At 34.4% G+C, this 13,434-nt stretch overlaps 1 protein-coding gene across 5 annotated transcripts in view; it reads left to right on the forward strand.

Moving 5' to 3' along the window:
- The window catches only part of ICA1L (islet cell autoantigen 1 like), a 58,902-nt gene that overhangs the window by 19,640 nt on the left and 25,828 nt on the right, over nucleotides 1–13,434 (forward strand). For all 5 annotated transcript variants that reach the window (XR_012507115.1, XR_012507116.1, XR_012507117.1 and 2 more), the window contains 5 exons: nucleotides 2,400–2,472; nucleotides 5,800–5,923; nucleotides 7,195–7,393; nucleotides 9,354–9,479; nucleotides 10,916–11,014. Coding sequence is in view for 2 of the 5 variants with exons in the window: in XM_074364160.1 (XP_074220261.1) it covers nucleotides 2,400–2,472; nucleotides 5,800–5,923; nucleotides 7,195–7,393; nucleotides 9,354–9,479; nucleotides 10,916–11,014 (621 nt within the window). In the remaining 3 variants the exon portion in view is untranslated. The remainder of the gene's footprint in view (nucleotides 1–2,399; nucleotides 2,473–5,799; nucleotides 5,924–7,194; nucleotides 7,394–9,353; nucleotides 9,480–10,915; nucleotides 11,015–13,434) is intronic.

Consider the following 13,434-nt stretch of genomic DNA (forward strand, 5'->3'; position numbering starts at 1 on the left):
GAAAATGAATATATGTATGTATATGCATGACTGGGACATTGTGCTGTACATCAGAAATTGACACATTATAACTGACTATATTTCAATTTATAAAAACTATATTCCTAATTGGGACCGTCTACTCATTATATATCATGTGATAATACTTTGTACTACTTTTATTTAAAGTTTGTACCTCACTGAAATAAATTAATTGAAATCAAATAGTGGGTTAGGATTTTACAAGTTGGAGTTTCTGTTTCTATTATTAAGGGATGGAATTAATTGAAGTATTTCATCATGTATTTTTGGCTCTGTTTTTCATTTTAAATAAAAGGAATAATAAACCATGAAACAACTTTAAAGCTATATGTTTTATACTTTTAAGTAACTAAAGCAATTAGAAGAAAGATCTCATGTATATTAATGAAAAGGGTCTAGATTTTTAAATGCAGATTTGCTAATTCTGTGTAAATATACTAACTTAAGATAACTTTTATAAACATTTCCAGGCAGGGGCTCTGTTATGCTTGAAATGTAATCGTTTGTTAGAATTATTAAAAATATAGGTCTAATTAAATAAGTCAATCTACTAAGTAATTTCATTCTACAAAAAATAAACTTCCATCATTGCCATAATAAATATGGAAATAGAAATTATTTCTATTTAATAAGCTTTTACTATTTGTGTTGAAAAGTATTCCTCTTAGGATTCAGTTACAAATGTGGAAAAAGTAAAGGGACTTCATTGTAGGTAGTATATTTTAACACTAAGGGAACTCTTTGTTGTTTCCACATATATTCCCACAAAAATAGATTTTTTTCATATTGTTTGACATCGTTAAGTAATCTATGGGTGACATATTTTATATTCAGTGTTATTCTTATCCATTAGACAAGTATTTGGAATCAACCAAGAACTTTCTCCCATATTTGTACTATTGTTTTTACAAATGAAAAATAGTTTCATAACAAGTATATATACTTAAATTATGTTGTACACTTTAAATATATTACAATTTGGTCAAGTTATACCTCACTAAAACTGAAAAAAATTTATTGTAAAAATGGATAGCAATAATATATAAATCTTTCAAGGACCCATGGGAAAAAATCAGCCATTGTCACTTCATCATAATAGAACTATCATTTTTGTATTCTTGTCTAGTCTCCTTCCATTTGGATTTAAAACAGCTCTTTAAATTGCCAAATCCATATACAAAATACAATCCAAACATACTTAACCTCATATGGAAAATTGATGGTTGCTCCTCCATTTAGATTTTCGTGTCTGTTATCAATCTTCCTTTGATCTGATCAAATGTCAAAATAATAGCATAACTTTGTCATAGATACAGCATTCAGGCTTAATTGGGGATGTTGGAAATTCATTTGATAAACAAAGGGTTAGGGCCTAATACTATACTACAGTGCCAAGGTCTTTTGGGGTTTGTTTTGTTTTGTTTTGTTTTTTGGGTTTTTTTTTTTTCCAAAGTCTTTTTGAACTTCATTGCAGTTCTTCAGCATAGGACCTTGTGAGTCTTCTGTATGCTGCACCCTAAAATCTATGCCAGCTTGTTTCCCTGGGAAAACCTACATATATAGATATGTGTGAAGAGTTACCTCCTGTGTATAATGTATCCTGATCTCAAATTTTCATGTGCTTACTTTGAAATAGGAGTTTATTGGATATTTTATTTTTCTGTTAGCTATTAGCAACAGTGGTAATGAAGGAATTAATATTCATGGAAAATTCTAAACAAAATCATGTGAAAGTAGTTTATTTTTTATGTTGTAACACATTATTTAATTTGTTTTGGTAAATTCACTGACCTGTTTTATTTAGACCAATATTGGAGAAAAGCCAGACTCTTGAGTTAGTTAACATTTTCTTTCCTTACTCTTTTCATTTGTGGTAGGCAATGTTTGATGTAGTTTATATTAGATTTAACTTTTTGCTATTTAGATAGTTTGGAGCCCAGGGGAGGACAAACACCACAGTTAAAAAATTTTATTAGCTCCCATGTATTTATGACTATTTTTTCCAGCCCTCATGGAGGAAATCTAAATGTGTTTTCTATTATCAGAAATAAAACAAGATTACACTGTTTAGCACAGGGAAATATACACAAAATGTTATGATAACTCACAGAGAAAAAAATGTGACAATGAGTGTGTATATGTCCATGAATGACTGAAAAATTGTGCTGAACACTGGAATTTGACATAACATTGTAAAATGATTATAAATCAATAAAAAATGTTAAAAAAAATAAATAAAACCAAAACTGAAGTACATTACAGTCAAGAAAAATAGACGTAATACTTATAAGAAAATGTTTTGCTTTTGAAGTGCTTTTTTATATTTTATATCTGTCTATGCTTCTTTAAACTGTCCTAATAAAATTTATATTTCAAAGGTTTTTCACTCCATTCAAGAGACATGCACTGAACTTCTGAAGATAGTTGAGAAATATCAGCTAAGACTCAATGGTATGAAATCATAGATATCTATCCAATAATTCCTGTTTACAATATATATTTATTTGCATTTTTTGAAGTGAAAGATTTAATGTAAAAATAGTAGTTTATGGAATTATTTTGTAAATAGTTTCTTATGACAAAAATGAGTATTTATAGTAACCTGTTCTCAAATTACCCAGTCAGTGTCCTCAGTTCGTCAAGTCCTCTGACACAGATTCATTTTGCTGAGTCTAGTTTTCCTGCCCAGAGTCTTAAGTGGATTTCCTTCCATCATTTAAAAACTCTCTCTCTTGACCCCCACTTATTCTAGCAGTTACCATTCCATTCCTCTGCTCCTTTCACAGGAAATTTTGACATAATTATATACATAGTCTCCATTTCTTTCCTTCCACTTTCTCTTGCACTCGCCTCACTCAAGTTTTCATCCCCTCCACTCCACCAAACTGCTCTTGTCGTAGTAATAAGGAACTAAGTCCAGGGACCAATTCTCAGTCCTTGTCACGTTATTGAACACAGTTGATTATTCCCTCCTCTTTCAGACACTCTCTTCTCTTGGCTGCCAGGCACCATATATCCCTGGATTTCTTTTTAATGGTCATTCCTTCTCAGTCTCCTGCCATTGCAGAGGCACCTCTCTTCTTGACCTCTTCTGGTTAGAACTCAGTCTTTGGATCTCTTCTGCACTGCGTTAACTACAGTGCCCTACTGGGCATGGCCACCTCTCTGGTTGCTTCTCTACTCTCATCTCCTAAAACTCTCTCCTCTCGAACCAATTCATTTCCTTCACAGTAGGCATATCTGCATAGTAGGCTCCCAACCTTCTTTAGGTATCTGTTCAGATATCATGTTTATAGTGAGTCCTTCCCTGACCCCCTTATCTAAAATGAAATACTCCTCTTTCTCATAACTTTCTGTCTACTTAACAGTATTCAGCATTCTGTAAATTTTATGTTTTTCTTACTGCCACTAGAATATGCTCTCCTTAAGGATAGGAATTTGTCTGTTTATTTCTGTGTCCTCATAGCCTAGAAACAATGTCTAGCATGTAGTCTGTACTCAACAAATATCTGCTCAATGAGTGATTTTCCTGGGTAGCTATGTGAATTAATCTCAAAAATTTGTAGCCAAAGCTCATATATTGTCCCATTAAGGCAAAAAATCCAGTATAGCATTATTTTTGAGTGCCTGCCACGTTAAGACTATGTGCTTTTCCCAAGGAAATAGTTGAAGAAACAACTTTTTATAACAAAATACAAGAGAAAGAATAGCATGTAATTGAGTTCAGAATAGTGGTACAGACATAACTCTGAATTGTCTTGGAGTGAAAAATAACTGTGTATTAGAGTGATTGGTAAAGGCAACTCCATAGATGGAATTGCAGTAAAACTTGAAGGGTTTATAGAAGTTGAATATGTGGGGGGACAGGGATTTGGAGTTAGGGGAGTAACTTAAAGAGTGAGGATAGTTTGCATGACAAAAGAGTTCGTACTTGCGACTAATAGGGTGATAAAAGAGCAAACCAAGCAGTAAAGAGCCATCACAGTCATTGGACCAGAGGAGACCTGTGATAGAAATGGAAATGTAAAGAACCATTGGTAACTTTGTGTATCCTGCATTTTGTCCTGAAATCACGAGAGCTTTTAGCACACTGGTGAAGCATTTCAAGTTAAGGAAGAGGTATACCTATATAGATTTTATCTTTTTCACTTTCTCTTCAAGATTGTGTATAAATACATGATTTCTTGAAGACTATTTTATTAATACATTTTATGTTGAGGCTGGCATCAGACGACTACGGTAGATTCGTCCAGCACTGTAAATCTTTACTAGGGGAAGAACATACAGGAGTTGAGTCTGCCATTTTTGGCAGGAGGTCCGAACACAGAATCAGCACAAATTCAGCTTCATCTCCTCCCCTTTCTGCATTGATATGGATAAGGCTCAATGAGCATTCATGTTCAACTGATATTTGATCATGAGGTAATCCCAGTTCCCAGGGAGCTTTCTGAATCATCATCCACAAATTAGTATTTTTTCTAATAGTTTTCACTGACATATATTTTATGAAGTTCTGATTCAAAGGAAATGTATAATCTGTACATCTCTCAAGTAATTAATTATGTAAGAATATTAAATTAACAAGATTCCTCAAATCCAAAGTATGGTCCATGGACCAATGCCAGTCCAGTCTTGATCAGGTTAATTGTTGATAAGACAGCACATGGTTTTATTAAAGATGCTGCTACAGAATATGTAGACACTCTCTCCCATAACACCATCGTGTTCTCCCAGGGCCTCCCTTGCAGGGCCTGCTGCCTTCTAGGTACTGAAAGGGACTTCCCTTTCAGTTTTTAACTTCAATTTTTCCATCAGTAAACCTCGGTGAATTTAGGCATGACATGGTCATGTTTTTCACTTGAACCTTACAGTTTGAACGCTTTATGGACTCCCCTGGCCTATTTGTCTTACTGTGATGAGAGGGTTGTCTTCCATTAGATCAGTGCTTCTAAAACTTTATGGTGAAGGACCATATTCTGTTTTGCGTTTTACTTTTAATCTGTTGTAAACTGGCACTTTTGAAAACACAATAAAAATGAATGTTTAGGAAAATGAGATTAAAGAAAACATGCAAAATATAAGCACACTTTTTATTATTATATTCAACAGATATAAAATAGTCAAATTGGTAAACGTTCCTAAATAGTTTCTTACTTTTGTTATTTGTCACAGGCTGGTAGCAAATGGTTCTGAATTGGCATTGGTCCACCAACCACACGTTTAGTATTGCACTACATGTCAACTTTTAGGGTTTTAGAAGCAAAATTGTGGACAATTGTGGATCTGAGATACTGAGCATAGGAAAATGAAGCCAGGATGGGAGACGAGAGTAAGTTGAAATAAAAAACATGAGTACTTTGTAAGCGGCAATGATCCTAAAATGCATCTTTGTACTTTTGAAAATGCATCATCTGTGGTTTTGTTTTATCATTTTGGATTTTTTTCACTAAAGATCAGTCTTTCCCAAAGTGAAATCCATGGATTCACTGCATCAAAACCATCTGAAGTGCTTGTAAAAAAAAAAAAAAAAAAAAAAAAACAGAAGAAGAAGAAGAAAAAAAAGAAAAAAGAAAGAAAAGAAAACCATAACCTCAGTCCTATAAAATCAGAATCTCTGGAGCCCAGGAACTTGCATTTTAAAAATAAGTCTCTCTTCTTCTTCCCTCAAGTAATTCTTATGTTTAAAGAATTATTGCTATGAGAATTTTAGTTGTATGTGTGTGTTTTAAACAAATGATAAAATGGAACAATGAACTGTATTGTAATTTTTTTCCCTAGTTATATCAGAGGAAGAAAACGAACTAGGGCTCTTTTTAAAGTTCCAAGCAGAACGGGACACAACACAGGCTGGCGAAATGATGGATGCCACTGGCAGGGCACTCTGTTCTTCAGCCAAGCAAAGGTTTACCATGCTTTTGCATCATCCTTAAATTTATAGTCAGTATGACAGTTTTGTGTATGTAGCTAAATGTACATATTTGTAAAGGTTTCTGATCATTCCAATTAAAAGAGAAATACATTGCAGTATATAATTGTTTTGATGCTTAACTCTTACTTATTTTGTATTTAAAATAATTATTTAAAGATTTACATTCTCAGGTTACCTAACTCCTAGTAATAGCCTTTAGGCCTGTGTTTAAATTTCTTAAGTGGTTTAATATAACAGAGAAAGAGAGTGGCTAGAATATGTGTATGTATATATATAGGTTTTTAATTTTTTGGATACTATACAATCTCTGAGTACTTTGGAACTTTTCCTCTTTTTAAGTGGAGGAAATTTTTTCTTCTTAGTTATATACTTTGCATTTATTATTTTATAACTTTTTAGCATTAAAAATACCTGCTGCAAAGAATCTCCTATAATTATTAAATACAATAGGTCTTAATACAATTAAATATTATATAATTATTATATTATATATTACATAATTGTGTATTATATTATACAAGTAATTTACAATTATTAAATACAATAGGTACAATACAAAATCGTTGCATTTTCAGGAGAAAAATAAAAACAGGCCTATCAGACTTTTAATGACAATGTATAGCTTAAGTGACTTTATTCTGAAGTACCGCATCAGTGCAAAGATCTATCTTTAAGGAGGTGACAAAGAGACACTCAATACAAGGCCTACCAAGTCAAAAGCAGAACAGAAGGGCTGGGTTTGACTTACGTTTCTTAAATTCTTTTTTTTCTTGTTCTCATCCTCAGCTGCTAAGAACTTTATCCTCACTAGTTTTTCTAGCATTTATCTGCTTTTCTATACCCAGGTTTTCCCTAAATTTGTCAAAAGAAAGGCTTTCTGCTTAAAGGATTGTGCTTTATGAATACAGGCTCTCTTTTTACTCATGGAATTTTTTTCTAAATGGCAAATTTACTTGGTAGATTATTTATTTATACATGGGTAAATATCCAAAATGCTGCAGAAATAATATATATTACCTAAAATGAGAAAAGGGGGAGATATAGACACATTTTTATTAACAGTTCAAAGTTAGCTGTAAGATTCTTATTTGTTTTCTAAAACTTCTTGGACATCTTAATAATGTCCTGTTTATAGACTCATCTTGATAACAAATTATGCTTTACAGTTGTTTTAAACCTTTGTTTTTGTTTTATTTTGCTCGTGGGAGGTACATCTCTCTGATTTTTACCTCTCTGCCATTTAGATTGGCCCTATATACTCCCTTGGCTCGTCTTAAGCAAGAAGTAGCAACATTCAGCCAAAGGGCTGTATCTGATACTTTGATGACAATTAATCGGATGGAGCAGGCGCGCACAGAATACAGAGGAGCTCTGCTGTGGATGAAAGATGTATCCCAAGAACTGGACCCAGACACCTTGAAACAAATGGAAAAATTCAGAAAAGTATGAAAATACACCCTTGTTGGTTTTTTGATACATAAAGCTATTGAACCTCTACAGAATAATTTAATCAAGCACATAGAACATCAAACTATTTTGGGGAACTATGTTGCATTGTAAATTCTTGGTTGCCTGGAAATCCTCAATTGAAGTACAAAAGGTCGTCACGCTATTGTTTTTTACTCTTTGAGTGACATCTCCACCCCATCATCCTTTTCTATTATTTTTATACCTCTCATAATAGACCTAACTACCTTTTAAATGTTGTTCATGTGGACTTTTAGGAGTTGTTTACAGGAGGAAAATAGTTTATTAGTCAGGAAAAACATATAACTTATGTAAAAATTCATGTTAAATGATTTTTAATTTTTTTCATTTTTGGGGGGGGTAATTAGGTTTTCCTATATTTATTTTTAATGGAGGCACTGGGGATTGAACCCAGGACCTCATGCACGCTAAGAATGTACTCTACCACTGAGCTATGTACCCTCCCCACTGAATGATTATTAATTATAAGTGAAGGTTGTCAAATTTTTCATTCTGTCACAATATGTAGTTTAACCACAAACTTTTAAAGCAACTATATGTGTATAAATACACGTTTTTGCTAAATAAACTCATTATAAATTATGTCCCCAAATCTACCCTGCATGAATAATAAAATTCATTTACTCCTTCATTTTATAAATATTTAAAGTACCTACAGTAAAAATCATATTTAATATTGATGGAGCCTTTATACTAGCTGCTTTGAGTACTCTGCCTCATTGATTACTCCAGCAGACCTGGGAAAGTAGGTGGACACGTGGCCTCAGGCCACAGAAACCTGTTGTCCTGTCCCCTTTATAATCTTTGACAATTAGAATACAATCCAAGTGAGTGGTGCACAACATTGTGAACACATTAGTGTCACTGAATGGTACATTTTTAAGTGGTTAAGTGTATGTTATGGGAATTTCACCTCAAGTAAAAAAAAAAGAATACAATCCAAACCTCTTATCTGGACCCAAATAGCCCTGCACAGTCTGATCCCTGGTTCCTCTGATGCCACATGTTGTACTTATTTTCTATGCTTCGATCCTTTCTAGAACATATTCCTTCCTGTTCTGCAAACATGATAAGCTCTTCACCCACCTCCCACACCCAGGACTTTTGTCCTTGCTTTTCCCTGGGCCTGAACAGCTCTCCTCAGGGTCTTAGCATGGCCCACTCATCATGCATGCACTGGACGATGTCCCAATTCAGACATCATGCATGAGCTCACCAAGGACTTCCCTGGCCATCTTACCTAAAGTAGTCACCCATTTCTGTTGCATTTATATGTTATCTTTGCAACTTGAGATTATCTTATGTATTTATTTACTTCTTATTTTCCTGTGCCTCCTCACTTAGGGATGGTGGGGAAGAGCTTTGTTTTGTTTACCACAGTATCCCAGTGCCTGGAACAGTGCCTGGCACATAATAGATACCTTATAAATATTTGTTGAATGAATGAATGAGTACAAAGTTGAATATTCACACTACGTGGTGATGTATGACTCACCTTATGTATAAGAAATATAATAAGCCTGCATTTAAATTTATAAACTTATCTGATTCAGAACCATTATTAATGCTTCCCAACACTAACTGTGTCCCTTTCCATTTATTCTTTTACTCTTTCTAGCTAAATAGTACCTATCAGTAGTTTTGGGTGTTTCTTTTTATTTGGAATCTGTTTTTTTAGTTCTTAACTGTATTCTGTCCATCTATCATCATATAGTTTCTCAGCATAAAGATATCTGCTGGAAAGATGTCCTACAATTACTAAAAATAGTCAAAACCTTTACCACTAATCATTAAATAATAATATAGGGAAAGAAATTAGTCTTTTTTATTATAATTTCATGTGTCTGAAAATGTGTTTCATGATCCTGTATATCTGTATTATCAGTAATTATAATTAATATTTTTGTGGTTGCAGGTACAGATCCAAGTGAGAAATAGCAAAGCTTCTTTTGACAAGTTAAAGATGGATGTCTGTCAGAAAGTGGATTTACTTGGAGCTAGTCGCTGCAATATGTTATCTCATTCACTCACTACCTACCAGGTATCCACCTCCATGGTCAGCATGTCCTTGAAGTAAAGACTAGTGGTGAGATTCCTTTTTAAAAGTTGTCTAAAGGGTATAAAAATTGTTGACTGTCCTAAAACTGACTTATGGAGGTTATGATAGTCAGAATCATGGAATACTAGTCTGAATAAGACCTCAGTGATGCCTGCTCCCATGGCTTCACGTCATTCTCCTTGGTGTACTAGGAGAGAGAGACAGAGACAGAGAGAAAGAGACTGACTTAGGGACTGTCTAGGATAGAGGAGGGGAATGTTGAGAGGAGGCAGGATTCAAGGCCCATTAACCTTGGTTCACCCAGAGCTACTCCATTTTGAACTAGTCCTACATATGATTTCATTTGAAATAAAGATGCTGTGGCCCCCAAATTTAACACTTTTCTATCATTTTATGGATGAGGAAAGTGAGAATTAAATGAGACTTAAAACAAATGCAGTATCAGGCTTAAAAACTTAAGTTTTCTAATTCTAGGATTGTGTTCTTTTCATTCTGCCAAATTGCCATTCCACATCACTTTAATCTCAGAAGTCTCACTTGCGCTTATTTTACTCCAAACCACACATAAATAGCACACAATGAGGAAGTTACATATGAATAAGTAACAGTTACTGATTTTACTATGTATTTATAAATGGCAAAATAGGAGAATAAACTGTTTTTACATAAGAAAAGAATAATAAGCCAAAGGAAATGGACATTCACTGCTGCTTTTTGGGTATCTACCTAATTCAGTTCACTACTGTGGAATTCAAGAATCAATAAAGGCTACACCTGAAAATAAAAGTGCATGACCACCTATGGGCGTAATGCCTGAAACACAGTACCTGTTAGTTAGCTCTCCTTTATTCTCTCCACGCCTCCCCCTCACTTTGAACAGGAACCTTGAAGCAACAAGAAAGATGTCCAGTTACTTCAGTTAGCTTGAATAACACATTTTTTGGACAAGTCTTTCTTGAATCCTAAATGGAAGTCCAGACTTTGTGGTACATACTATTTTTCTCCAATTAATAAAGGCTTATATATGCTTACCGACATAGAAGTTTACACATATACCTCTAATGCAATTACGATGTTTTGGTGCTTTTATCATTTTTCTTTTGGATTCCTCAGAGGGTGTTCTAATCCTCCAGTTTTTTTCTCTTGGCTGCAAGTACCCTCTAGCTGGCTCCTGTGTACATTTCAGTGCTGGATACAGATAGGCACACACCTGCAGATACGATGCCAATTCCTTTGCAGACTTAATAGTTACAGTGCTTTCAGATTCCCCTGCCTTGGAAATTGATTTTAATTTCTGCTTCTCATTATTTGACAGCTATTCATCTACCATACTAGTGAGAAAAAAATAGCACTGACAAAAAATCATGGAGAGGAAGCAGAACTGTGGTGTCACCTTTTCTTTTCTTTTTTTTCTGCAGAGAACACTACTTGGATTCTGGGAGAAAGCAGCTCAGATGATGTCCCAAATCCATGGAGCTTATGCTGGCTTTCATCCATTTGATTTTGTAGCTCTCAAGGTACGTTTCTTTCGCTGTTCTTTTGTTAGATACATTACACTTTCTTTGGATAATAACTTTGAAACTACTTTTTGCTAAGCCTAATTTCAACTTTATGAAACACTGGGAGACAGTTTTCTACACTTCTTAGCCAGTCGTTTTCTGCACTTTCCTGATTCCTGATTCCTACGAGCAACTCTGCACAAATACATGGGAATACTGCTGGTGGGCTTAAGATATTAGTAAGGTGTGGGGGAATAAAAGAGGTGGAAAGTGAAAAGAAAATTAAAATACAAAGAAGAAACAAGGTTATGGAAAGGAAAAACTTTAGAGGAACAAGTGATGGAAAGTGGCCCTGTGTTTTCAAAAATGACCAAATTACTTACTTGACAATTTTAGAAGTTAAAGAAAAATCTCCTTGCTTTACTTTTACACTCATGTCATGGATGCAACTCATGATGCAAAAACTATGCCAGGTTTGGTCATTATATATGTCTGATTGCCGCTGAAGGGACACCTATATTAGATCACCTCTTTCTATAACATCTACGTGTAAAATGTACTCTTCCTGTCAACCTTCTTTGTAAATGGCTCATCCAGCAGAGTTGCACTGTATTAATCATTTCTTCAGTTCTGGTAGGCTAGGTTTCAGTACCTTTGAACTTAATCATTCTGCCTTAATTTCAGTAGTGCTTGAAAATGTTTGGTTTAACTCAAGCTAGATGTGATATCTGTGATTGGTTTGTGTCTTGCAACTGTACATTGCTGGGACTTGGTATGGATTTTTAAGTCATGCTCTATCATCTTCCAGTCTAATAGAGACCCTTGAGTTAGTTTTTTTGTTTTTTACTGTGCATGTGTCTTTTTTTTTAATTTCCTATATGAATGCTTCACTGGGTATTGTACTCAGGCAAATTTAAAATCCAATTTCTGTTCAGTCTTGAAGTTAAAGATCTTTAGCTGTATTTAGAGAATTACGATACAGGCGAACAACACATAAGTCTTCTTGGCATATCACAAAGTGGTAAATCCAGTGACTAGCCCACAGTGTGTGTGCCACAGGCAGCCAGAATGCAAAGGACATGGGGCTCAGGTCAAATTATATTTGCATAAACTTACAAGCTTTTGTACAGCAAAGGAAACTATAAACAAAACAAAAAGACAACCTACAGAATGGGAGAAAGTATTTGCAAACAATGCCACTGACAAGGGCTTAATTTCCAGAATATACAAACAGCTCATTTAACTCAATAACAAAAAAACAAACAACTCAATGAAAAAATGGGCAGAAGACCTAAACAAACATCTATGTAGTGAAGACATACAAATGGCCAATAGGCAAATGAAAAAATGCTAACTATCACTAATTATCAGAGAAATGCAAATCAAAACTGCAGTGAGGTAGCACATCACACCAGTCAGAATGGCCACCATTCAAAAGTCTATGAATGATAAATGCTGGAGAGGGTGTGCAGAAAAGGGAACCCCCCTATGCTGCTGGTGGGAATGTAGTTTGGTGCAGCCATTATGGAAAACAATATAGAGGATCCTTAAAAAACTAAAAAACAACTTACCATGTGATCCAGCAATCCCACTCCTCGGCATATATCTGGAGGAAAGTCTAATTCAAAAAGATACATGCACCCCAATGTTCATAGAAGCACTATTTACAATTACAAAGATATGAAAACAACCTAAATGTCCATCGACAGATGATTGAATAAAGATGTTGTGATATATATACAATGGAATACTACTCAGCCATAAAAAAAGAATAAAATAATACCATGAATAGACCTGGAGATTGCAGCAACATGGGTGGACCTGCAGATTATCATACTGAGTGAAATAAGCCAGAAAGACAAAGGAAGATACCATATGGTATCACTTTTATGTGGAATCTAAAAAAATGATATCAGTGAACTTATTTACAGAATAGAAACAGACTTACAGATAGAGAAAAGAAACCAGGGGCAAAGAGGGTAGGGAGGAATAAGTTGGGAGTTTGAGATTTGCATGTACTAACTACTATATATAAAATAGATAAACAATAAGGTCCTACTATATAGCACAGGGAACTATATTCAATACCTTGTAATAGCCTATAAAGAAAAAGAATATGAAAAGAATATATATACAACTGCATCACTATGCTGTATACCAGAAATTAACACAACATTGCAAATCAACTATACGTCAATTAAAAATGACTTTAACATTTAGTTCCCTTATTTCTCACTCTCTATTTCAGAACTATTCCTATTTCATATTGTGTGTGGGTGGTTTTTTGTTTTTTTTTTTGAGCTTTTTTTGGGGGGAGAGGAGGTAACTAGGTTTATTTATTTGTTTATTTTTGGAGGAGTTACTGGGGATTGAACCCAGGACCTTGTGCATGCTAAGCATGCACTCTACCACTAAGCTATACCCTCCCCACTTTATAT

The sequence above is a fragment of the Camelus bactrianus genome, chromosome 5, assembly GCF_048773025.1.
Source record: "Camelus bactrianus isolate YW-2024 breed Bactrian camel chromosome 5, ASM4877302v1, whole genome shotgun sequence".
In the NCBI taxonomy this organism is placed as follows: domain Eukaryota; kingdom Metazoa; phylum Chordata; class Mammalia; order Artiodactyla; family Camelidae; genus Camelus; species Camelus bactrianus.